The following is a 27,702-nucleotide window of genomic DNA, read 5'->3' as shown; positions in this document are numbered from 1 at the left end:
GTAGAGAGTAGGGCAAAGGGATGGTCACTTTCAATTGAAATTAGTCCATTAATTAACATTATTTAATGATATATCAGTCATGCATTATATATATATATATATATATATATATATATATATATATATATATATATATATATATATATATAAATATTGAATAAAAACATTTTATAATGTCATTATATGTGTGTGTGTGTGTGTGTGTGTGTGTGTGTGTGTGTGTGTGTGTGTGTGTAAAATGAAATTATAAAATGTATTTTAGTATTCAATATTTTTTTTATTATTTATTTCTATTTTTTTAATGTTTCATTATTTGTTACTTTTGAGGCTAACAAATAAATATTTATTGTTGTTTATTATTAATTCATTTCTTATTAATATATATAATTTAAAGACTAATGTTATGTATATTGTTAACAGGTAAAGTTAAGTAAAAAAAAAAATAGACATGGAAATTGAAAAAGCATCAAATTTTGTTAAAACAACCATGGTTTTGTGGACAAATTAAATGTAGCAAAAAAAAAAATTAACTTTTTTTTTATTTATGTATTTGTATACTATTTGTTAATGGTATTAATGACGGTTATTATAAAGCCTTAACCTATCTTTTAAAAAGTTTCTTGTTTTGTTTGGCGTACCCTTGTGTGGCTGGTCCAGTTTGTGCCCGTATAGAGGCGCTATTGTCGTTTTCATTACACTTGTGGTTCAGTTGTCTGTCACACTGGTCTAAGAATTTGCGAATGTTACTATGGCGAAGGTTACACTCATGAATATTAATTACATTACGTGCCGTTGGTGGATAACCGGCGAATCCTGTGGCGAAGTGGTTTGTTTGATGAATATTAATCAAGCCTAAGGAACTTGGTCGCTCATAAGAGTTTGTTATCATGTAATACCAACTTGTAGTATTTAATATTCATGAGCAAAGTCTTTACCATAGTAGGATTCGTAATTTGTCCAGCTGCCTCAGGCGAGTGTCCTCTTATGGAAGTGCAGTAACATGAGACAATGAGGCTCCGCACATTATCTTATGTCTGGGATTGTACAGAGAGCGACAGGCCAACCCGCTTCACCGGACCGCACGGAAAACACGACTTACAGGTATAAACGTATGTTTTAATGCTTAGACACACTGCGTCAATATCGGAATACAGTTTATATGGATGTGTTAATTATATCAATTATATTTGTTAAAGAATTTGTTTTAGCTCTGCAGCTGATTTTGTGTTTGGCGACTTCATAAGAGTGTGACATATATGCTAGTCACTTGTTTACCCGTAGGCCTATGTTTTTTACATCGTGTTAATAGTAGACATTTGTAGAACTTCTCCAAAAGTGCGTTTAAAGAGAACCTCAATTATGTGGACACATTAAAACGATTAAACAATCTTAATAATAATAATAAGCTTTCTTTATATAACATGTTTTAAAATAATGTTTACAAAGTGAAATAAGTGCACATATGCAGCCTATAGCCGAGCCTAATCTTTGCATAGTCTGCACAGTCTATATAATTATGTTACAGATGTTATCGTTATACAGCACATTAATGTTATATATAGTTTAATGTAATTTCTTTATTAACAATTTTCTTTTCCATTTGCTAACTTTGCATGGTTGAAATATTTGGAAGTTTTTTTTTGTTATTTCTATTGGTAATAGTATGAATGGTCATAGGTATGAATGGGCTGCTTAAGAATAGTTTAAGGTGTGATGCATTCTTAAATTGGTACCTGATGTCACACTGATGATATGTGGGTTGTTTTTAGAGACTGAGTGCTTGTTATATGATAGATTGCATGTGTGGAGGACACAGGTTGGTCACTTTTAAATGGGGAAGCCACTTTGAGGTCAGAAATTTCAGGGAAAGGTGTCACATGTCCTAGTGATGAAGAATAAACCAGACCCCGTTTCCACTAATTACAACAACATCACAATTTACTAAAAGCTAAGTGAAAGCAAACACAATAGAGATTGTGTACTTGTGATTAATCCGCACAAGATAATATAATAATAATAATAATAATAATAATAATAATAATAATAAAAAGCCAAATCAATTCACATTAAGATCAGTTTCCCCATTAGTATGTATCAATTTGTGTGCACTTTTGAGACAGACTTCCATTCAGTACCAGCAGTTAGTGGGTAGTCCCATGACATTTCAATCAGTGACTTTTAGACTATTTTAAATAACTTTTCCTAGCAATCAAACTTAAGGGTTTTACCTGGCAGAGAATAAAACAGGCATACAAATCCCAATGTTCAGTCTCTAAATCAAAATAAGACAGAGGCTCTTTTGACTTTGGGCAGTGTACACACACAGCCAAATCTAAGCAGCAGAATGTCATATATACATGGGAAATCATGGAAAAATAGTAGGCCAACTTCCACATTGTGGCAGCAGTGTCCCTGCGCACATGTTTTGCTCAGCAAGAAACACTAAAAATGTACCTTTGTCAACTACCCTAGTGCTCTTTAGCAGCAATTGATGGCTCAAATAATCATATAAACAAGTGCACTTTCATTGCCACATACATAAATATATATATATGTAAATACTAACTAAATATCCATATAATTCATATCAGAAAACGTTTTCGGTTACACATGTAACTTCGGTTCCCTGAAATATGGGGAACGCAACATTGCAGTTAACGCTTTTGGCGAATTCCTTCTCCAAATAACTAATTGAAGCCCTTGTATAATAATGCCAATCCTATGATTGTCAGTGGTGTTTGAGCCCCGCCCCTTTAGGCACGCAGTTGGCCTATATAAGCGAGCGCTCAATCACCATTTCTTCAGAATTTTCTGCCTAAACACTGAAGTAGTACTGCGGCCATCTTTCGCAATGTTTAGTTCCCTTCATCTCAGGGAACCGAGGTTACATGTGTTACCTGAGACGTTCCCTTTCGATTACAGTTCACTTGACAGTCCCATCTCGTTACACTACATGACGTCATACCCCGAGAGATACACCAAGGTATAAACACTTGTAAAAGAATATGTGGTCATGGCCTGCAACATATTTCAGGTGTATAGAATAATGAATAACCCCACATGATGACTAGGGCTAAAAAAATTAGTCGTCAAAAATTACTGTTGTCAAATAGTCGCTTGATACAATTTAACGTAACATGAGCTCAAATTAAACTCTAATAATGACACGCGAGAGCAGTCAACATGCACTCTAAACTTTCCAAACAGCTTCAGGTGACGAAGATCGCAAAGAGCAGTGGTGGCTCAGTGGTTGAGGCTCAGGGTTACTGACCAGAAGGTCGGGGGTTCAAGCCCCAGCAATACCAAGATGCCACTGTTGGGCCCTTGAGCAAGGCGCTTAACTCCAGGTTGCTCCGGGGGGATTGTCCCTGTAATAAGTGCACTGTAAGTCGCTTTGGATAAAAGCGTCTGCCAAATGCATAAATGTAAATGGGGTGTTTCCTTTTAATAACGCATTTTATATAACTGCATTTAAGATGTAACGCCGGGGTGTTTCCTTTTAAGACGCTTGACATACAAGTTTTGATTCAGTGGAGTGGCAGCTCCACTTATTCCACAACGAGAGTGCTTCTGTATTTACATTTTACATTTACATTTACGCATTTGGCAGAAGCTTTTATCCAAAGCGACATTGCACTTATTACAGGGACAATTATATATAACTGCATTTAAACTGCAGTTATAGCTTTTTTAAAGTTCACTTAATACGGAAGCAGATTATGTAAATAACTACAAACTCCGAAACTGGCATTTTTCTGTGCGGTTAGCGGCTCTTCTATGAGTTGCGCAAATGTCCCGATCTAAGGGGGAGAGATTGAAACTTAACCCTGCGGAGGCACACTCTGCCTCTGATGCTCATCCCTCGAGTGTGCACGCTTAATGCAGCTAGATTATAACATGATGGCTTGTGACTTATTAAATCATAATATATGTCACTGTGCATATATTATCGTGAAGACAATTGGCAATACACATTCTTATCGTGAAGACAATTGGCAATACACAGCTTTATTAAGAGAAGTGAGTTTATTTTTTGTGTGAGTTAAAGATTGATCAAGGTGAACAAAATCTGAAATCCTATTGTTATCAAGTGTTTTTGTCTTGTTTTCCATTTAAAATGATCTAATAATCCTTAAACACAATGCATTTACTTGAGAAACAACATATAAGATATTTAGACTTGCGTTAAGAGAATATATCTTAAATATTAGTGTATTTTTTCACATGTTCATACTTCTGCCAGTGCAGTAAAGAAAAAAAATACTCACATTCAAACTAAATGCTCTAAAAGCAAGTCTAAATATCTTATATGTTGCTTCTCAGGTATATGTATCTTGTTTTAAGGATTATTCGATTTTTTTTAAATATTTAAATATTAAAATTAATTAAATATTATATTCAAAATCCTCCGATAACAGTTTTTTCTTCTGCAGTATAGCTGTTAAAGTAAATGTGCATAAGGAGTTTTAGAGATTTATTTTGGAAAACAAACCAAATGGGCTAAGCTACACCCTCTCACATTTTTGTTCACTTGATTTCGATCCATTTTTAACTCACAAAAAAACGAACTCATAAGATACACCATAAAATACACACCGTGACACTCATATTATAATTTGCTATGTCACGAGCAATCACTATAAACAAAGTCTAGCTACAGCAAGCGTGCTCCAGTGATGAGCGTCTCCACGTGAGACAGTGTATCAGCCACGAGAATTTTGAAACTCTTTCGCGCTGTTTTTCACGCGACTCATATAAGCGGCTCTGACCTCACAGACAAATGCCAGTTTCAGAGTTTGTGCTCATTTATACAGCCCTCTTCCTTATTATTTGAACTTTAATAAAGGATGCTTTAAATACAGTAGCTATATAACGGCACATTGTTTCCTTTTTAGACGCTCTGAGCTCTCTCCTTTTTTTGTTGTCGACTAAGCATTTCAGCCCTACCTGCTTCCTTATTATTTGAACTTTAAAAGAGCTATAACACATTAAATATAACTGCATTAAAGATGTAATGTCGGGGTGTTTCCTTTAAAGACACGCGGCACACAATTTTGCTTCAGCAGAGCAACAGATCCGGCTCCGCTTATTCCACAACGAGAGTGCTTCTGTATTTACTTATTTGGTATTTTTGTATAATTCCCTCATACTTTGCGTTCTACATCACCTGAAGCCGTTTGGAAAGTTTAGAGTGCATCTAGACTGTGAGCTGTGTAATTCTTCCTCTCCTCAGTCAGGCGCAAACTGCAGCGCTCATCTTGCACCATCATTAGAGTTTCATATGATCTTATGTTACGTTAAATGAGATCAAACGACTATTCGACAATGAAAATGTTTTATTGTCGGCGTTGTCGATAACGTCGACTAATCGCTTCAGTCTCAACAAGGTCGTCTGAGAAGGAATCCCATAGTGCTTTCAGCAATGTCAAGTGAACTGAATCGAAAGGGAAGCAAAACTTCAGAGGACATCTCAGACGTATAAGAAACAATCACAGTTAAGGCTTTTCTTTTAAAGCCGCTGTCTATGCATGACTGTGTGTTTTTTCTTTCTTTCTGTTTATTTTCACTGGAATAGTTCACCAAAAAATTAAAACACTGACATTATTTTCTCACCCTCATGTTGTTCTAGACCTTTATGCTTTTATTTGTTATTGTTTTTTTTGAGCTTGACAGCAGTGGTCATTATATGGAATCATTGTATGGAAAAGAGCTGCATAAAGATTCTTCAGAATTTCTCATTTAGCATTTGGAAAATCCAGAACAACAGCATACAGGTTTGAAATGACAGTTCCAGAGGGTAAGATAATAATTTTAGAATTTTTTTATTTTGGGTGAGTAAGGATTTTTTCTTTTCGGAACTATCGTTTATCGGCAAAAATCTATCCCAAGTTAAAAAAATATATTTTTTTATATTACTTCAATGCAAGTTTGGTTGTTTTTGATTAGATCGCTTTAGATAAATGGAACAAAAAATGTGACTATATGGAAACTGCTGCATTAGCATATCTTGTCTCAAACAATTACTTATACAAAATCCTTAATCTGGTGAATATACACCAGATCATATTTCATATTTCCTCATTATGCTCCAAATCTCTTTTTTTCTGGTTATTCTTAGGATTTTGGTTACACAATCAAATTAATCTGGGATTTTATTCATTTTGGATTCTTGTAGCCATTTAATCTGTCCCTGTAATAAAGTTTTCTAACAATTAAAAAAATATCAACCGATTAATCGATTACTGACCTTTTCCACCACATTAGTGTAGTTATCAGTATTGGTAAAATCCCCTATTGGTCGACCACTTGGGTAAAGTATTCCTTCAATAGTTGCTAGGTTTTCACAATAACTATTGCTGATAATTTGTGTGTGTGTGTGTGTGTGTGTGTGTGTGTGTGTGTGTGTGTGTGTGCGTGTGTGCGTGTGTGCGTGTGGTTTCATTTAAAGGTAATAAATTATATGTACTCAAAACATTTACTCATTTAGTCATGCAAAAATATTTTAAAACAGAAAAATACAAAAATAAATTACGATCTACTGACTAAGCTGCTAGTTTATTTTTGAACCATTATTATTATTGAAATTATTATTATTCTGGCCAGTTATTAGACGATACATCAATCTACCACTAATTTGCTCTTGATCATTCTCTCACTATAGTTTGCCACAGTATATGTCAGTATGAGATGTCGTCCCTCAGTGCTAGCTTCGTTCATATCCGATTCGATGACATCCACTTCCATGAGAACTGCGGTGGAGGGAGCTTTGGTAGCGTCTACCGGGCGCATTGGATCTCTCAGGACAAAGAGGTGGCAGTCAAAAAACTGCTGAAGATCGATGCTGAGGTGTGATCAAATACAAACACACAATGTGATGCTTTGCGAGATATTTGATCTTTTATGAATTTATTGTTATTTTGGGAGATAAGAGACCCACCGCATTCTATTGAAGGCAACAGTCAGGCTCCAGCTGTAAAAATCTCAGTCATTTTCTCCAGAGAGAAACAGATTTTTTTAAACAATAACATATCAAGAGTTACCTACCATGAGTTCAGAGACTGTAGAAGCTACAAATCAGTTAAAACTTAAATATAGCACAACTGAGCTCTTTATTAGGAACACTATGGCCCTAATAAATTGCCCAATATGGTCTTCTGCTGTTGTAACCCATCCACCTGAAGGTTCAACTTATGTTCTGCTTACTACAATTGTACAGACTGGTTATCTGAGTTTCCGTGGCCTTTCTGTCAGCTCGAACCTGTCTGGCCGTTCTCTGTTGACCTCTCTCATCAATAAGGTGTTTCTGTCTGCAGAACTTCCACTCATTAGATGTTTTTTTATTTTTGAAACCATTCTGAGTAAACACTAGAGACTGTTGTGTCTGAAAACCCCAGAAGATCAGCAGTTACAGAAATATTCAAACCAGCTCGTCTGGCACCAACAATCTTGCCACGGTCGAAATCACTGAGATCACATTTTTCCTCATTCTGATGGTTAATGTGAACATTAACTGAAGCTCCTGGCCCGTATCTGCATGATTTTATGCATTGCACTGCTGCTGCACGATTGGCGGATTAGATAATTGCATGAATGAGTAGGTGTACAGATGTTCCTAATAAAATGCTCAGTCAGTGTATGTAGAGTGCATTGCAGAATATCCAGATATATACAAATAATTAAGTAATTTAAGAGTTTAGTGAGACCAACACGGTTGTGTCATTGGATCATGGGTAGTGTAGTTCTTAATGAGGAATTCTGCTACTAAACGCTATTTGTAAAAATTGAAATAAGGCAAACTGCTGACTTCAACAAAAGCACATACATCTGAGCTCATGGTATGTCTGTATTTAAAGGTTTACAAGTTATAATGGTTTATAATCAAGTCCCTTATGGAATAAATTAATGGGATTTTTATTTATGTAAACAGACTTTTGCGCTCTGTAGCCAAATTCCCAGAGAAGAACTACACTGCCCATAATCTTGAAGAGAAGTTAACCAATCAGAGAATTCGCTGTTACCATAAAAACAGAATTTGTGAGAAAATAGCTCAGCAGCGACCACCCACTCCCATGAAGCATTGCAAATGACTCAGTCGATTCAGGCTCCCTATACACTATCAAACTAATTTTATATGTATACATCAAAATATTTGCAGTAAACTTGTATTTTGCAATATTCAAAATGTTTAAGGCTTAACTTTTTATTTATGTTTTTGTTTTTTTTAATGCCTGTATTGGATAAATACTGACAGGACATGTGGGTGGTCCCTGTTGAGCTCTATTGTTGTTGCTTAATATTCTTTGTTCCATCGTCTCCATCTATCAGATTTATTATTGCTTAAACCTAAGGCATGAGAGAGGGGGAGTTAACATGGAATAACATGACTGCTAGTGCTGTTTTCCATGACATCTCCCACCGCCCATTTGTCTTTCTCGATTTCTCTTTGTCTAAAGCGAATTTTATATACTGCAGGTGTAAAATGTAACACATAAATGAGGTCTTGCAGGCAGTGCACGACACATCACTGTCAATATTAATGCTTGCTCAGCAGCATTGCTAGAGTCTGTTGCACTATTTACAGAATCAACTGCGGATGTCTTCCAGCAAAGCTGTTGAGCTATGCGCTTTCCTGGCCTAAGCCATTCAGTTTGAGTCCCTATGGACATCTCCCACAATACTGCTAATGGCTCCCTGTTCACGCACATTTCTTCTGCAATAATTGGACCTCGCCATACTGTAATGAAAAAATAGTTTAATGACATTGACGTATCACTAATTTGAGCCTGAGTGTGTGACCGTGTTCTAGTATTGGGGTATTTGTCTTTCACCTCTGCATCTGTTTTTTCCTTCGTCCCATTCAGGCTGAGATTCTCAGTGTCCTGAGCCACAAAAACATTATTCAGTTCTATGGAGCCATTCTGGAAGCACCCAACTATGGCATTGTTACAGGTAACGTATAGTGAGTGCACTTGTGAGTGTCAGCGTCTAGTGATTGTCATGTCCATTTTGGTCTGGTGCTAATGTGCATGGAAGAATATGTATATATCTATGAAGACATGATCATCATGTCAGCCGGTAAACAGAATTCCCTTTAAAAGAGAGTTTTGTACATTTTCGAAAGATCATGGCAGCTGTAATTCATCAAATGATGATCAAATAATGGAAAAGAGCATTACATTTAAAGAGTGAGTGCAGACCTTGAAGAGGATGCACACACACACACACACACACACTCACACACATGGCTGTATTGCCATTTTTTAAACATCCTATTGTGATCTGTCTCGAGGGATGTAAATTTGCTTTTGAGTAGATTTATGTGGCCTAATCATTTCTCAAGAACATGTGTTTCACCAGATCTACAGACAGCATAGTGTGTATGTGTATGGGTGTGTAAATGGGAATCCCTGAGGGTGTTAAGCAGTGTTTGACTCCAATCGAGGGTTGGTGATATATGAGCTCATGTGTTTGATTGACATCTCGACATGAGACGTTCGCACTTTTGCTCGTTCACTCCTTCCTGTCTCTGTTTCTCTTTTAAAATGATTTGCATTGACATGCAATAATACACATTAAAGCATTATCATAAGGGCAAGAGAGCTGTATGTCCAGCTATCAGCACGGCTGTGATTTGGCCGTATAGGCTGAGTGCCGCAGGTAATCACAGACGTGCTGATATATGGACAATTCAGCATGATTGCGAGTGTGATATTGCTTTAGTGTATATTATCATAAAAGTAACAGTTAAATAAACAATTAAATATATATGTAAGGAAAAACTAATGACTGTCTCAAAAAATAAATGTGTGTTGAACTACTTTCTTACGACACAGATTCAGAATGTGCCATTGCTAATTCAAAAGATGTGTTCAAGCCTTCGTTATTAATTCGAAAACCACAGCTTAGAACTACTAATGACAGCTTTTGCTGTTTCTAACAAGTTATTAGAGAAACAAGGATGTGTGTGTGTATGAAATAGAGCGAATGAGCATTTAGTTTAGTTTAACTCTATTCCTCAGCCTTAGTGTTGTAGTAATCCGCTTTGATCTTGTGATGCTGCCATACATGCTATCGGAATTATCCTACGAGTATTTCAATCTTGTACAAGTGTTTTGTTGTCAGAGGATGCCAGTTTCATTCTTGTATATTTCTTGAGGAACTCTTATTTTCACACCGACACAGAAAGTGTACTCTCCTCTGCCATGCTAAAAGTTTATCTTCTCTCAACTCGGAAACTTGGATCAGGTAGCCACCGTGAGCTTGTTTGATTACACCATCTGTCGCCACTGTCAGCTGTGATCGGCAGTAATGCTGAAGCTGTTTAACTCTTATTTCTCAGCTATAGTGTAGTAGTAATCTGAGCGATCATGGAGTGAGAGACAGTTTCTTGTGACTGCAAAGAAATTGATGCGCTGTCTGATAAAACACAGTTTGTCAACGTCAGCTCAACTCACTCATAACACAGCCACCTGCTGGCACAAATCTTTTATGTTGAAGGGATAAATGAAAATGCACACACCTGCTCTGCTCTTACACATTAGTTTGAAATGCCACAAACACATGGGGAGTGATGCAAACTGGAAAGTGTCCCAGTGCTGATGGTCTGAGCTATCAGCACTCTTGGAACGCCTCTTGTCCAATCAGATTCGAGGACCAGAACTAACTGTTGTACAATAATAAATATCATATACAGGGTCCAAAATTATTATTATTATTATTATATTTTTTTTTTATGTGATAATGGCCAGCTGACTGTACTTAATCCCTTAACTATATTTTGTTGTTCCTATGACAAAGGAATTATTAAGCTGTTTTAACATGCATATTTAATAAATAACAAATATCACTGTGTCATGCATTCGCCAGTATTATATGAATCTGTCTCTCTGTGTATTATTATTTATCAGGCATCACTTGTCAATTTAAAATGATTGTGATTTTGTTTCACCTATTTTCATTTTGTGTGCTCAATGGCAGGAATACGTTGCCAAGTAGAGTTCTGGAGTTATGACAATAAAAGAAATGTAAAAACTTTTGAATTCCTAGCTCAAGTTCTGATGGTAAAAGATCATTTTCAACAGCCACTTTATTATACACCTCTATGATTTAATTCACTGTTGTCAGTATGGGTCAGATCATCATTCTTATATTGCAATTTAAAGATTTTTTTTTTTTTTGTCACAATTCCAAAGAAAGTTAACAACAAATGGCCAAAAACTCCCTCACATTCGGTGCTTAGCGAGTGTTAATTTGGATTATATATGATACATACATACATATATATATATATATATATATATATATACAGGATAAGCACAAAGGGCCTCATTCTTGGAACAAGAGCAGAACAAATTCTTATTTAATTGTTGAATTCAAGAAGGAATTCTTGGTATGGTGTGAAGGGAATAAATATTGGCCTCACAAAAATTTGTATGATGAGACCTATGAAGTGTGTGTTTTTTTGTTGTAGAATATGCCAGCGGAGGATCACTATATGAATATTTGTCCAGTGTTGACAGTGAGGAGATGGATATGGGTAGAGTAATGACCTGGGCGATGGACATTGCTAAAGGTATGTGCTAGTATGAGTCATATGTGTTTGTGTAATGAGCTCAGTCACATTTTCATTATGATAAAATGGCTGTATGTGTGAATTGTGTCACTGTAGGAATGCATTATTTACATGCCGAGGCCCCAGTAAAAGTCATTCATAGAGATCTAAAGTCGAGAAATGGTGAGTTCAAATCTTAACTGTACTGTGTGCAATTTCACAGATTAGGAAAATGCAAACATTTTATAACTATTTTGGTCCTTTTTTTTTTTTTATCTCCGTTAGTTGTGTTAACTGCAGACAATGTATTAAAGGTATATATCCTATATATTCATCCAAATCTATTAGCATGTAAACTGTGCTCTAAATATCACTGACTGTGACTGCCTCTGTGTAACGTATCGTCTGTGTCAGATCTGTGATTTTGGGGCATCCAAGTTGGTTTCTCACACAACACACATGTCTCTGGTGGGAACCTTCCCTTGGATGGCCCCTGAAGTGATCCAGAGCTTGCCAGTCTCAGAAACCTGTGACACCTACTCTTATGGTGTGGTCAGTACTTTTTTTTTTTCATCTGTATCTGAATGTATGTATTTGTGTGAGTGTGTGAGCAATTTTGTAGGGTTATTCCAACAGGGGAAAAGGGATAATAAATGGACTAAATGTCTTAATTTATATCTTTTGACTTGATCAAACTGTGTGACTTTACTTAAATTGCAGGGTTTGGGTCAGTTGATTCAAGTCTACATTAAAAGCCATTTGCAATCTAATGTAATTAAAAACTGTGGATTATCACCTCTATGTTGACCTTAATTAGTACATAAATGAATTCACATTAAGTTGAGACAATTTAGTCCAAGACAGAGCACTTGTAATACAATGATTGGGAAAAATAAGAATGCCCAATATGGCAGATGTAGTTCAGGAAGTTCCGCCTTACAGGTAAAAGAACCAATCGCATTTAAGAGACAAGACATCTCCTGTCAGTCAACTCGAGAGCGCGCATGTGCTTTAGCTCGATCAGTCAATAGCGTAAAAATAGCATTTTTATCATGATTTGAGCTAAAGAAGCACAATTTATGATACCATTTTTGTCAGATTTTTCTGCTGATTTGAAATAAGTAGTGATGTGCACTTTCGAAACACGCTTCATGAAGCTTCGAAACCTTTACGAAACATTTGTTTCAAACCAATGGTTCAGAGTCACCAAGTCACATTTTCAGCAAACGAGGCTTCGTTACATAATTTTGTTTTGAAACAGTTTCGAAATGTTTTGAAATGTTAGCGGTTACGCTAGGGGGCATTGATCCCACAGTGAAACCCTGAATCAATGTTAAATGCAGGCTGTAACTGATCTCGAGTCAGTTCAGCAATAACTTAGATCCATAAATCAGAATGATTTATCCTCACTGTCGCCAACTGGTGATACAGCATTATAATTTCATTCTAAATAACTTTTATTGTGGTATATTTAATAATTGTATAAAATTTAATTGTTTAATCTTTGTGGGTAGGATTAGGTTTAGGGGTAGTGGGAGGGATAGTTTAGGGTTGCTACGGGACTCGGGTATGAAAAGTGCATGAATGTGAATCCAGCATTTTCGCCGGTTATTTGAAATTGGGGCATCATTTGTAGTGGACATATCTTGTAGTAGTCTTGCAGGATGCAAACAGGCCATTCTTGACTGACTTGACATGAAAGGGACTTATTAGCTTTAATTTACCATGGAGCAAATGTAGGTGTCCTTGCTGATGTTGTAAATGCTTATTTGGGAATGAGAACACATTCAATAATGTTTAATCCACAGCATTTACTTCAAAAGATTTTTAGAGATTACAAAAGGGAATAAATACTGCCTGTATCCTCTCTGGGTACCATCCATCCATCCATCCATCCATCGTCAACCGCTTATCCTGTGTACAGGGTCGCGGGGGGCTGGAGCCTATCCCAGCTAACATTGGGCGGAAGGCGGGGGACACCCTGGACAGGTCGCCAGCCTCTCTGGGTACCTTGTGTCACTATTACAAGTGTTCCAGCAACAACGATTTTTCCATATTTTTTTATAATTTCTATAAAATTCTGCTTAAATCTCCTCAAAAACATATGACTTCCATAGATTCTCATTAGAAAATGTGAATGCTTGTCAGATTAAAATGGCGTATGGCAATAGTTGCTAAAATAGGATTGGTCATTTACACTTTTAAGGCAGGACTTGGCGAAATATCAATTGATCGGATTGTGAAAAATGGGTGTTCTGTAGCAGAACAGAGCCAGGTGATTGAAGGGGAGGAGTTAAAAAAGTAAGAGATTTGGAGACATTAACTGAAAAGGAAAATTGATTTAGAGGTTGAGCAAATTTCTACATTTTAATGAAAGATTGCAAAGACATAACTTTTTTTTTAGAACGTTCACAGATGAATCATGCAGAACAAGAATGTGCATTAAGAAAGTAAATGGGTCAAGTTTGATTTCATGTTCACTTTATAAACAGTAGATGTAAATGTCAAGTCCCTTTATGGTTATATATGCATAGCTGAGTTTAATTAATTGATGTTACAAACAGTCTGCATAGCATATATTCCAGTAAGAGTCATATACACTATACAGTATGTTTGTCTTGTGGAAAGTGATGCGTTGAGGTATGTGCATTTATTTGTGGTTTGTCTTGCAGGTATTGTGGGAGTTGCTGACCAGAGAAGTGCCATTTAAAGGTTTTGAGGGATTGCAGGTGGCCTGGTTGGTTGTAGAAAAGAATGAGGTACTGCAGAGTCCCACATCCCACAGTTCACCTGTGTTCTTAAATGAATGGTTCACCCAAAAAAGAATAATTTGTCACAGGGTTTATTTGTAAATAGTGCCTCCGATCTGTCAAACTCATCAAAAAATGAATAAACAAACATAATAAAACCACACAGTAAAAGTAATCAACACAAGCAGTTTATTTCCAAGACTTCAGAAGCAATACGATCACTTTGTGCGATGAACAGAACTAAATTGAAATTGTTATTCAGTCTCAAATCATTAATAAAGCACTTAAATCAAATATGGTTACAGTTAAATGATCTTTTATGGCTATGGTTAAATATGTTGATAACATCAAACCTCTTTGGTTCTCATTGCGTCTTTTGATCAAACGTGTGACATGGCGGCAACAATAGACAGGACAAACACATATTGTGTAAAATAGACCATTTTAATGAGATGCAACTATTTTGATCCATTCTTATTGGTATTGAATTAATTATAAGTTTATTTATCATTAGCATTTCTCTCATTTCATCTGCCATGTTGGAAGAATTTTTTTCATTGATCTCATGTCAATGTGGTTGCCTTTGCGAAGTTTACATGCCATACTGCGTTGGGCCCAAAGCATACTTTGTGGAAGTACATAAAAGCAGACTAGCAATGCAAACTTGATTTTGTGCATCTAAAATATGTCAGACCACAATTTATAATGCAACGCAAGTACGTTTAGCATTATTAGCGTTGCCGCAAGGAGAGTTAATGTGGACATTAGGACCAGGTATTGATACAGATTTCCCAATTCGATTCCAATTTTGATTCGATATCGATTCATATTAGTATACTTTAGTTATAATGTCCCTTTTAATTGTACTGGGGACTTCTAAGTAGGAACATTATGAAAATATTAGTATTTCATCATTTTTCTCACATTTTACGTTTTTAAAAATGAACAAATCCATGTATTCAATCAATAAATATGATATTGTATTGAATATATTTTGTTACATGTTTATTGCATAATTTGTAGTATTAACAAGTATTTACATTGCTTTGTTGAAAACATGTTGTTAAATCAAAGAGAGAGTACTCGAATAGCTTTATGATTATTATCTGTGCTATGATTGATTAGAATTAAATATTTATTTTTAGTCGTTTTTGGTCAACAATGAGATTTCCTCTCATTGTATGAGAGGGCTGCACATAAAGGAAAAGATCGATCTTGGTATTTAAGAACAGATATCGAGATCGTTCAAATGAAGATTGTGATGCATCAGAAAATCAATATTTTTAGCCATCCCTAGTGCACATGTTTTCTCTTTCAGGTCAATTACTTTCATAGTGGAGCAACAGTTTGAAAATAATCTTGCTGAGCAAACTAACTGAATAATAATACATTTCTGGTTTTATGGTATTTGAAGGTAACTCTATCACCCCCCTTGAGTTTTGTTACAGCCAGAGCAATGCTGTTTAACTAGACCGCGCACTTTGAAACATCAAGCATTTGCGTATGGGTTTGTGTACTTTCGTAAAGTATGTTTCTGGCCTAAGATTTTGACAAAAAATATTTTTAGAAGGAAGCATATTTATGCTGCCTACCTTTTGGAACAGCTTTCAAATCTGGAGTTTGCTTCAAAATGTTGCCTATGTAGTCAACTCAGTAGCTTTTGGAGCAGTACCTCTTTCTCGTTCTTTCTCTGGGTAACGGAACAGTTTGATCATGGATTCCAAGGCTAGCTCTTGTTGGTTATTTATAGTGGGCTGATCTAAAGGCATTGCTCTGCACATGTATAAGAACCCCTGCAACTTTTATTGAAAGTAAAAAGATATATTACAGCTGTGTTTGCCAAGGGGCCATAAGCTAAGTATCAGATTAGACAACAGAGGTTTTAGTGCTGTAGGGAGTTGTCAGGAAAACGTTTTAGATAAACATCCCAAGGAGAGAGAGAGAGACAAATAAGATGAAATGATGGTGAGGGGGAGAGGTCAGTGGATGAAAATCAATTTTGGTTTATGTAAAATTCTCATGGGGAAGTATAGTTTCCATGATATTGTTGGCTCATGATTATGGAGATGTGGCAGTGCTGTTTGTTAGATCTAATACTGAGTGAAATATATACAGTATTTATATGTCTATAAGCCGATCTCCTATTGGATGAGCCACTTGGCCGTTTCAGATTAGCACATGTATGGCTTGTCAAATGGTCGCCATTACCAACATCTCACCTCACATGCTCTCAATGTTCCATTATCTTGAGTGAGAGCTAAATTTTATCACTCCGTAGTGTATCCAGTGCTCATGTAATAGCCCTTTGTTAAACTTTATATACTAGTTATTATATATCAGCATGCCAGACTCTTTTGGACGTGGAAATATACACACTTCATTTGAGATGTGATTTAAACTTTAAACTTAGCCCAGTGCAGCACTTTACAACAGTTGCATTTGGAGCTTATACTAGGCGCGTGCTAAAATTAGCGTTTTATGTAATGGCGGCTGTAATGACTTTTTGAAATGGATTCTAATGTGTGTGCATTTGTCTGTGGTATTTGTGTGGGTTATGTGTTCCAGAGGCCGACCATTCCCAGCAGCTGCCCGGCCAGCTTCGCAGATCTGATGAGATCCTGCTGGATCGCGGAACCGAAGGTGCATGCTGAGATAGTCAACATTTAGCTCAGGGAGAACATCACTCGAAATTTATGTTTATGAAAAACATGCATAAATGTGTTTTTCTTGTTTGTTTTTTTTTCACATTTTCTTTTTAAAATATTTTAGAATTAAACTATACATTTTTTTGAGAATTTTCTCTGAAAATTCTCTGAAACCTCATACTACAAATATCAGGTTAGGTCATTTTATGTTGTGGATCATGGACAATTCATTCAGGTGTCTGAACTTTGTTTAGAGAATGATACAAATGCAAAATGTAAATATGTAAGTAGTTTTGGTGCAAAAATATTTGCATATTTATATTGTATAATACTGGCATATTTAAATAAACTATTATTAAGTACATTTATATATACAGTATATTAAAATGTATATAAGTATAGATATTTTATATTTACTGTCTCTTAGTCACACCAAACTTGATGTGAAAAGGATATTCACCTTTTAAAGTGTACAGTATGCATTTTTAAGACGTTAGCATATATCTTAAATATTTAGTTAATAAATTGGTATGTAAATAGAAATGTTAAGGTTTATGATCTATAATGACTAGAGCTTCAACAGAAAGGACGATGGCCACTTTTTTGTTCTAAAATGTAAGACATCTGACAATTGCTCAGAAACAAACACACTTTCAGTTAATTGACGTGCTGAATTGTGTTAAATATTTACCGTAATAAATATTAAATGATTTGTCCTCCTTAGGAAAGGCCGCAGTTTAAACGGGTCCTGAGCACCTTGGAGACCATGAAAAATGACAGCAAGCTGCCCGACCAGTGTAACTCTTTCTTACATAACAAAGCTGAGTGGAGGTACGTACAGTTTAGAAATACAAACTACTAAAAGTAGTTTTTTTACAATTCCACTGCCATAAAAGTAAACTGTGTTAATTTGAAGCATTAATAATGATTAGAATAGAAATTAATAGATTTCTACTGGAAAAACAACTAGAAATTTCAATAGATTTCTCCAGAAAGTTTGTGCATGTTTTTTGCACTTCAAATAAAGCCAAAAATAAATAATAATAATAATAATAATAATAAAACAGAACTTATGTTTTTCTCCAGCTAGCTGAGATTAATTTTTTACAAATGTTTTTTTTTTTAGACAAAAATGTTAATATGTGTGATGTTTAAACATACTTCTCTCATCATCTTGTCTCTGAATTGCTTGCATTCACACTAGTTTTCTTTTAGCCTATTTTTATTCCATTGGCTGGCAAAAAAAAAAAAAACATTCTGGATTTATATATATATATATCATATCTGCAAACTAGTTGCCAATCTGCGAAATTCGCTGTTTTGAATCCAAAATAGATCATTCACGTGATTTTGGTGTTGTATCCTATACATGCATGTGAACGATTTGGTAAATTTCAGTGTTAGGTGAACAAGCATTTTTTTGCGGCCGATCGCGTCCGTGATAAGAGCAGCACTGGTGGACGCGTGCATACACACCGCCTCTTTGTTTGACAGGCACGGTGCGTCTCTGAAGGGCTACGGGCAACAAGCTCTAATAATCGAATATCCAAACCAGGGGGAAGTTATCCTTACTGTTGCAGACAGTGTATGGTACAAAACTCTTTAAATACTCCACAGAATTCCTTGAATACATGACTTAAAAACTTGTAAAATGTCCACAATATTTGGTTATTAGCAATGCACGAACTTGATTTCTGATGTCTATTTGAATATCTATTATTTTCTTTACTGACACATTAATATCAATCAAATATAGCGCAGAACCGGCAAAGAAACAGTGCAGCGACTCTCTCGTCTATAGTTCCTAGTTCTATAGCATCCTGTCAGCTCCTATTAGGATACAAGGAAAGGAAACAAGGATGGAGGAATCTAAGTGGAATGTATTTGTAAAATGAAATTTCCCGCTCATTCAAGCGTCAGTTTATAGCCGTTATGTTGTTCATATTTCATTAATTGTTATATTGAGAATAAATATTAATAATTCAAGATTCACTGTCGAAGTATGTAACAATGAATTTGTTAAAACCGCAGTGAAACATGAATTGCAACTATTGTGTCAGATGTGAAGGAGAATTGATGCGATCGACGAGTCTATTTCAATAGTTTTTCATATAAACATGCGCTAGCTTCATGATTTTGATGCATTTTGCTGTGTTTTAGAACTTGAACTGATATAAACGCGCCTCGATACACCGGTGTTCTGCATTATTCATTGCGCAACATTTTGCATTTTTAGCGCAAGAATGCATTTAGTCTGAACCAGGGTCAGAAATTAACAAGGGCTCAGTGCAAAAATTACCCAGAAATTGAAAATGTGGGGTCAGAATAATTAAATAAAAATGCCACTTATGATTCATGCCGACATCACCGTGCAAATCTGTGTATTTGTCAGGCAGAAACAGCAGCTTTAAGTTTAACAGCCAAAAACAAAAAAACGACAATGTAAGAATTCCGTGATTACATGAGATTTATAATCTAGTTTTGATTTTGAAATGTAAACATCTTTGAGATCAACACTTGTGCACATGATATAAGCCGTAATAATGCTGGTAAAGTTTACATGCAAAGTGAAACTGGGGAAGAGGGCAAAAAACATTACTTATGGTGATCAGTTTTTGCTCAGGCCGCTAAACAATTTTAGATTATGTACATATATCGTAAAACCAGAGGTCAAGTTCCTCTTGAGTTTTTTTTTCACAACTAAATAACATTTGTTCCTTGCTACAGTCACTTCAGCTTATTCACAGGGGGCTTTCAGACAAAAAGGCATGATTTTCTATAAAGCTGCTGTGAAACTATGTGTATTGTGAAAAGTGATATACAAATATAAGTGACTAGAGTGTAGAAAAACGTATTTTCTCAAGAAAAACATGAACATTTTGAGTTTATATTAGTTATTCTCAACAATCAAACAAAATAAATTCAGTACTATTGTTTAAGTTATTTAGAGCTCTGCTTTTTGTTGCCAATATCAGACACTTTTATGGCATTTATGATTTTAGAGACATTTATGTTGAGTCCTTAAATAAGTTTGAGCGAAACATTTGTGGGTGCTCGTATTGTATTGTATTGCATAGTATAGTAAGTCTATGCATCATATCGTGAAATGTGTGTGTGTGTGTGTGTGTGTGTGTGTGTGTGTATATATATATATACTGGTGACCAAAAGTTTGGAATAATGTACAGATTTTGCTCTTATGGAAAGAAATTGGTACTTTAATTCACCAAAGTGTCATTCAACTGATCACAATGTATAGTCAGGACATTACAAAAGTGAAAGATTACTATTACAATTTGAAAAAGATTTTTCAGAATTTCTTAAACTACTTCAAAGAGTTCTCATCAAAAAATCCTCAATGTGCAGCAATGACAGCTTTGCAGATCCTTGGCATTCTAGCTGTCAGTTTGTCCAGTTACTCAGGTGACATTTGACCCCACACTTCCTGTAGGGCACTTCTCACGCACCTTACAGTCTAGCTGATCCCACAAAAACTCAATGGGGTTAAGAGCCAAAACACTCTTTTCCAATTATCTGTTGTCCAATGTCTGTGATTCTTTGCCCACTCTAACATTTTCTTTTTTTATGTTTGTTTTGTATTCTTTGCAATTCTTCCCATAAGGCCTAAAGTCTGCTCTTTACTATTGTACATGTAACTGATGTTGAGCATGTAGAATTCAATGAAGCTGTCAGCTGAGGACATGTGAGGTGTCTATTTCTCAAACTAGAGACTCTGATGTACTTATCCTCTTGTTTAGTTGTACATCTGGCCTTCCACATCTATTTCTGTCCTTGTTAGAGCCAGTTGTCCTTTGTCTTTGAAGACTGTAGTGTACACCTTTGTATGAAATCTTCAGTTTTTTGGCAACTTCAAGCATTGTATATATATATATGTGTCTTTATTCCTCATAACAATGATTCACTGACGAGTTTCTAAAGAAAGCGGTTTCTTTTTTGCCATTTTTGACCTAATATTGACCTTAAGAAATGCAAGTCTATTGCATACTCTGGCAACTCAAAGACAATGTTAAGCTTAATTTAACGAATCAAATAACTTTCAGCAGTGTTTGATATAATGGCAAGTGATTTTCTAGAACCAAATTAGCAATTTAGCATGATTACTCAAGGATAAGGTGTTGGAGTGATGACTGCTGGAAATGGTGCCTGGAAAAAGATATTTTTTTAAATAGTGATGGTGCAGTTTTTTACATCAGTAATGTCCTGACTATACTTTGTGATCAGTTGAATGCCACTTTGGTGAATTAAAATACCAGTTTCCTTCCAAAACAGCAATATCTGAACATTATTCCAAACTTTTGGCTGCCTGTGTGTGTGTGTGTGTGTGTGTGTGTGTGTGTGTGTGTGTGTGTGTGTGTGTGCGTGTGTGTGTGTATATATATATATAAAGCAAAACCAACACAAAAACTTTTTGTTGAGTTTATCCTCTTAAAAATAGCCAAATCTATTATATATTTTATTATGATATCTGTTTGGAGGGACTTAAATGGTTGCACATTATGTCACAAATTAAACTGTTCAAGTTAAATATACACATATTACATAACCAAAAGCCAACGTCACACAATTTTGAACATGTAACAACAGGTAAACAAAGCACATAACCAGTAAGGAAACTGAATGCATTCAAATTAATTCTGAAAATAACTGCGTAAAAAAAGGTAAGAACAAAAATACACTTGAGTGGAATTTGTGATTTTAAGCTGGTTTATTTTGGTCACAACTGGTTTATCTCTTTTGTGTAACAAGTTGTAAGAGCAAAGAAACAGATAGAGAGGAAGAAAGAAATATGAGAAGAGCTCCACTTCAACATAGCTGCACTACATGAAGAGAGAGAGAGAGAGCGTGAGAGATCTCAAAAATGAACTGAGAGAAATGGAAAAAGATAGATAGACAGAAGGGGGGAGGAAGGGTGGGTGAGAAATTCTGGAAACTCTCATCATGAGAGTGGTAGAGAAATAAATTCCAGGAGGAGGGAAGTTTTGAGAGTGTGTGTGGAGAAATTTTGGCAGGGGCTGATGTTGCTTTTGGGGGTAGAGGAGTTGAGGGGGGCATTTTGGCTCTCAATCACATATCTGTTTATAAATAGCCACACTAAAGTCTTTGTCTGTGGAGTTAAATTGTTTAGAGCACAGTACCACCTGTTGGCATAGATAGAAATTGCAGGCAGTGATGTTTCCATGTCAAAGAGCATCGATAATTTAGCAACAAACCATTCTCTGTGACCTTTCAGAAATGAGAAATACTTTACATTTCCATAATAAAAATAATTTTAGATAGTTGACGTGTTCTGCAGTGTGACATGCTATACTCTGTCTAAAAATATTTTAAAGGAAGATTCCAGGTTCAATACATGTTAAACGCATGTTATAAGCAAAAATGTAAGTTAAGTGAGGCACTTACAATGGAAGTGAACGGGATCCATTTTTGGAGGGTTTAACGGCAGAAATGTGAAGCTTATAATTTTATAAATGCACTTGCATTAATTCTTCTGTAAAAACTCATTATTTGAGCTGTAAAGTTTAGGGTTTTATGTATTGTTGACATTAAATCATCATGAAGTTGTAAAATTGGATATAACTTTACACAGAAAAGGTTAGTAAGCGATTTTATCACACTCAAATCATGTATACATGCATATTGTTTACGTCTTGTGACTATACATTTGAAACAGAGTATTTTAACATTTACAGACTGGCCCCATTCGCTCCCATTTTAAGTGCCTCACTGTAACCCCGACTGTTGCTTTAAGAAAAGTCCAAAAAAAAATTGTGGTAATCAATATTATGCCACAAATGCTGTTGGCTGGTCTTAAATTCTATTGAACCCAAAATATACCTTTAAAAAGCATTTTGCATGCAGCTTTATGAACGACTACATGGAATATTTGTACTTTGTATTTGTCACAGCACATAATAGAAGAAAAGGAACTAAAATATGACTTTCTCTTCATTTAAATTCTTACCTCGGATCTTGACATTGATTGAAAACAAAGTCAATGGATATGCTATAACCCAATTACCCATATATTTTTATATTCTAATGTAAATGTATTGTATTTTAGTACACAAGTAAGTGTGTTGTTTAAATGTCCTGTTTCCTCTCTCTGTAAGGTGTGAGATAGAGGAGACGCTGGAACGCTTGAAACAGCTGGAGAGAGAGTTGAGCTGTAAGGAGCAGGAGCTGGCCGAGAGAGAAAGGAGACTGACAGAGTGGGAGAACAGACTCATGGAAAGATCTCGATCCTGCACTCCGGTGAGTCTACACCATACTGAATTCAAAGTAACACTTCATATGATTGCAATCACACTTCAAACACTGTACAACATAGTATGTACTGTTACAACATACTTTACACACACTGTGCACTTTATTAGGAACACCTGTACACCTTATCTAATCAGCCAATCGTGTGGCAGCAGTGCAATGCATAAAATCATGCAGATACAGGTCAGGAGCTTCAGTTAATATTCACATCAAACATCAGAATGAGGAAAACATTTGATCTCAGTGAGTTCGACTGTGTCATGATTGTTGGTGCTAGATGGGCTGGTTTGAGTATTTCTGTAACTGATGTTTCAAATAAAATCAATCAAATCAAATCATTTTATTGTCACACTACCATGTACACAAGTGCAACAGTGGGTGAAAGTCTTGTGTGCAGTTCCGAGCATCATAGCAGTCATGACAGTGACGAGACATATACCAATTTACAATAAACAACATATTTACACAACACAATTTACATATCAAATGTACCCATACTTACCCAACACAATAATAATATATAATGTACAGTAAACAATACACACAATATAGAATACACATACAATACAAATTTAAAATAAAGAGTATATAAAATAATATATACAGTAGATGTATTGTGGAGAATATAATTATGACAGTCCAGTGTGAGATATAAGATTAATAAAGTGCAGTGCTGATTATTGATCATGAGAGATCAAGTGTTCAAAAGTCTTATTGCTTGGGGGAAGAAGCTGACATGTAGTCGGCTGGTGCGGGTCCTGATGCTGCGATACCGCCTTCCTGATGGTAGCAGTGAGAGCAGCCCATGACTCGGGCGACTCCAAGCTTTTTTTACACACCGCCTGTTATATATGTCCTGGAGGGAGGGAAGCTCACCTCCGATGATGTGTCTGGCAGTTCGCACCACCCTTTGCAGTTGTGGGCGGTGCTATTGCCGTACCAGGACACAGAAGAACACAGCCCTGCGGGGCTCCAGTGTTGAGGGTCAGTGATGAGGAGATGTTGCTGCCCATTCTAACCACCTGACGTCTGCCTGACAGGAAGTCCAGGATCCAGCTGCACAGCGAGCTGTTTAAGCCCAGAGCCCGGAGTTTCACACCAAGCTTGGAGGGCACTATGGTGTTGAATGCTGAGCTGTAGGCTACAAACAGCATTCTCACATATGTATTCCATTTTTCCAGGTGGGAGAGAGCAGTGTGTATTGTAGATGCAATGGCATCATCAGTGGAGCGGTTGTTGCGGTAGGCAAACTGCAATGGGTCCAAAGAGGTGGGCAGCACAGAGCAGATGTGATCTCTGATTAGCCTCTCAAAGCATTTGCTGATGATGTGGGTCAGAGCAACAGGACGCCAGTCATTTAAGCAAGTGATTTTTGATTGCTTTTGTACAGGCACAATGGTGGACATTTTGAAGCATGTGGGGACTACAGACAGGGAGAGAGACAGGTTGAAAATGTCCGTAAAAATACCAGCCAGTTGGTTCGCACACGCTCTGATGACGTGGCCCGGAATGCCGTCTGGACCTGCGGCTTTACGGATGTTCACCCGTCGGAAGGATCGGGTTACATCTGCAACAGAGACGGAGAGTGAACCAACCTCTGTAGCGTCAGCTGCGAGTGCTCTCTCCACGAGAGCAGTGTTGTTGTCCTCGAAACGAGCATAAAATGTATTAAGCTCATCCGGGAGAGATGCAGCGGTTGTTCCCTTTGTAGTTTGTGATTATATGAATTGCCTGCCACATACTTCTTGAGTCGGTGGTGTTGAACTGTCCTTCAATTTTGTGCCTGTACTGGCAGTTGGCTGCTCTGATAGAGTTACGGCATGCATAACTGGCTTGTTTATGCTCCTCTGCGTTCCCGGAATTAAAAGCTGAGGTCCGCGCATTAAGTGCCGCGCGAACATCAGCGTTAACCCATGGTCTCTGGTTGGGGTAGATCCATATTGTTTTGGTCGGAACAATGTCCTCTACGCACTTCCTGATGAAACACGTTACGCTATCAGCATAAACCTCAATGTCGTCATCAGAGGCGGACCGGAACATCTCCCAGTCCGCGTGATCAAAACAGTCTTGTAGCATAGTCTGATTGGTCCGAACAGCACTGGATCGTTCTGAGGGTGGGTGCATCCTGTTTCAGTTTCTGCCTGTAAGCGGGCAGAAGCAGAACGGAAGAGTGGTCTGATTTGCCAAATGGTGGGCGGGGGAGGGATTTGTAGCCATCCCGGAAAGGAGAATAGCAATGATCCAAAACCCGGTCCCCTCATGTGTTGAAGCTGATGTGTTGGTGGTATTTTGGTGCGATTGTTTTAAAATTGGCTTCGTTAAAGTCCCCGGTAACAAGTGTGTGCGGTTTCCTGCTCACTTATACTCCCATACAGTTCCTTGATTGCCCGGTCTGTGTTGGCTTGTGGGGGGATGTACACAGCTGTGATAATGACCGCTGTGAATTCCCTCGGTAGCCAGAATGGTCGACACAGAAGCATGAGATATTCTAGATCAGGAGAGCAGAAAGACTTGATAAAATGTATGTTCCTCTGATCACACCTTGATTTGTTGATCATAAAACATACACCACCACCTCTGCTTTTACCTGAGAGGTCTTTCGCTCTGTCCGCTCGGTGCACGGAGAACCCCGCGGGTTTGATGGCCGAGTCTGGAATCTCCGCAGACATCCAGGTTTCTGTAAGGAAGATAATGCAGCAATCCCTCATCTCTCGTTGGAAAGAGATCCACGCTCTCAGCTCCAGAGACTGAACATTTGCCAGTAGTATACTGGGTAGCGGGGGTCGATTTGCGCGACGTGTTACTCTGATGAGTACGCCGGCTCTTTTTCCCCTTTTCCTTCTACGTTTCCGCGGCAGGGCAGCCCAGACAAAAGGCTCCACTGGCGTATTTGTAAACAGCGGGTCGGCGTTGAGGAATTTGAAGTTTGGTTTTCGGTGTGTAATTTCATGTGAACAGGTGTTGCTTATAACTTCACAAAAATAAACAGAACATAAAATATCACATATCATTACTTAGGGAAGGCGGTTATACAAACGAGCCCACACACAAGGTAATCGGAAATATAGATCAGTACATAACAGGAAGCAAAATGTGCACACAGCATCTGGGTATCTGGCAGCTTGCAATCTGAATGAAAACACGTTGACCAGATGGCATCATTGAAAATTATGTAGCATCATGGAAAGCTAAACTAATTGGACTGGGTTCAGATCGGTGAAAAAATCATCCATATTTGGGCAGAGAAATTGGTGACCATTACATGTGACCACCAGGAGATGGCGCCAAGTACATGACACAGACTCCATAACAACTCAAACGAAACCCATTCTGTAAAATGCCATAGAGTGCCGAAACTAGGAAGAGAACTTTGGGGGGCATTTTGAACTTTAAGGTGGGCAATAAGTTCTCAAGTTTCACTGATCGATTAGGCAAGGGGTGCTTGGTCATTTTGCCATAGGGTGTGACAGAAGTTTCAAATACCTGTTGAAGCTCAATTATAACTACACTTGTAAACATACTGATTGTGGCTCCTTTTTTAAAATGAAAGATTAAAAACGTTGGCATCCAGTTAGTCTAAATATAAGTATAAATATAAATTCTAATGATTATTTCTGAATGTGTTTCTTTGTTCTAACATTCAACTTCCTGTTATTTCCACAGCGGTTTTCGCCCATATCGCCCATGGCGGCCACTCTCAGTGCCGAGTCCTACTATGAGGCTCACATGGAGGAGAGCAAAAGCTCGGAGGTCAGCTGCCAGATCTCATCAACTTGCAGCAATGGAGATCTGGGTCAGGCCAGCCTGCAGAAGCTCATGCTGGGGTTCGGTGGCGTGTTTGACCTGGATGGGAATGTTCCCGGCGGTGACCTCGTTCGCCAGTCAGGGATGCAGGTGAACATACAAGCCAAGAAGAACTCCTCCAAGTCCTGCAGTGTCCGTGAGGGACGCAAACTGAACATGGCCATCACCATGGATGACTTTGGCTGGTCAGACGATGATAGCGATTAGTGGAGGGCAAAGGGGGACGGTATCTAGAGTCAGAGCTCGTAAAAATAAATTTTAAAGTGTCCAACATCTGGAATTATTAGTTTGTTAAAGGAATAGTTCACACAATCTGTCATTATTTACTTGTGTGTTGTTCTAAACTAGTATGAATTACTTCTGTGGAACTCAAAAGGAGAACATTTGAATTAAGTCATAGGGGTTTGGAACACCATTTTTGGACTTCAGTGATTTTTGCACCCAACTGTGATACGTATCATTGCAAAACAATGTTATTTGATTCAGAGCAGAGGGTCACAATTCCCTGTTAGAAGTAGTGCTATTGAATATATTGTCTAACCAGTACAAATACTGAGTGTGAGAGAACTTTAGTGGGATTTCTGAAGCTACGTTTTTGTAAAGCCCTGAAGTTTTTATAAAATAAAGAAAATACCAAAGAGCTTGCGTGAAATTAGTCAACACTATCCA

General features: G+C 37.1%; 1 protein-coding gene across 1 annotated transcript; it reads left to right on the top strand.

The window, feature by feature from the left end:
* Nucleotides 1–967: 967 nt before the first annotated feature.
* LOC127646259 (mitogen-activated protein kinase kinase kinase 20-like) lies at nt 968–27,702 on the top strand. The gene is made up of 12 exons (XM_052129759.1): nt 968–1,101; nt 6,662–6,846; nt 8,862–8,949; nt 11,471–11,572; nt 11,669–11,734; nt 11,837–11,865; nt 11,966–12,103; nt 14,224–14,310; nt 16,867–16,941; nt 17,671–17,777; nt 23,076–23,217; nt 26,893–27,702. The coding sequence occupies exons 2-12, from the start codon at nt 6,688–6,690 to the stop codon at nt 27,238–27,240; spliced, it is 1,341 nt and encodes a 446-aa protein (XP_051985719.1). The 5' UTR covers nt 968–1,101; nt 6,662–6,687; the 3' UTR covers nt 27,241–27,702.

This window comes from Xyrauchen texanus, chromosome 7 (assembly GCF_025860055.1).
Source record: "Xyrauchen texanus isolate HMW12.3.18 chromosome 7, RBS_HiC_50CHRs, whole genome shotgun sequence".
NCBI classification, from domain to species: Eukaryota; Metazoa; Chordata; class Actinopteri; order Cypriniformes; family Catostomidae; genus Xyrauchen; species Xyrauchen texanus.
The sequence above is the reverse complement of the archived record's forward strand: the minus strand, read 5'-3'. Positions and strand labels throughout refer to the sequence as shown.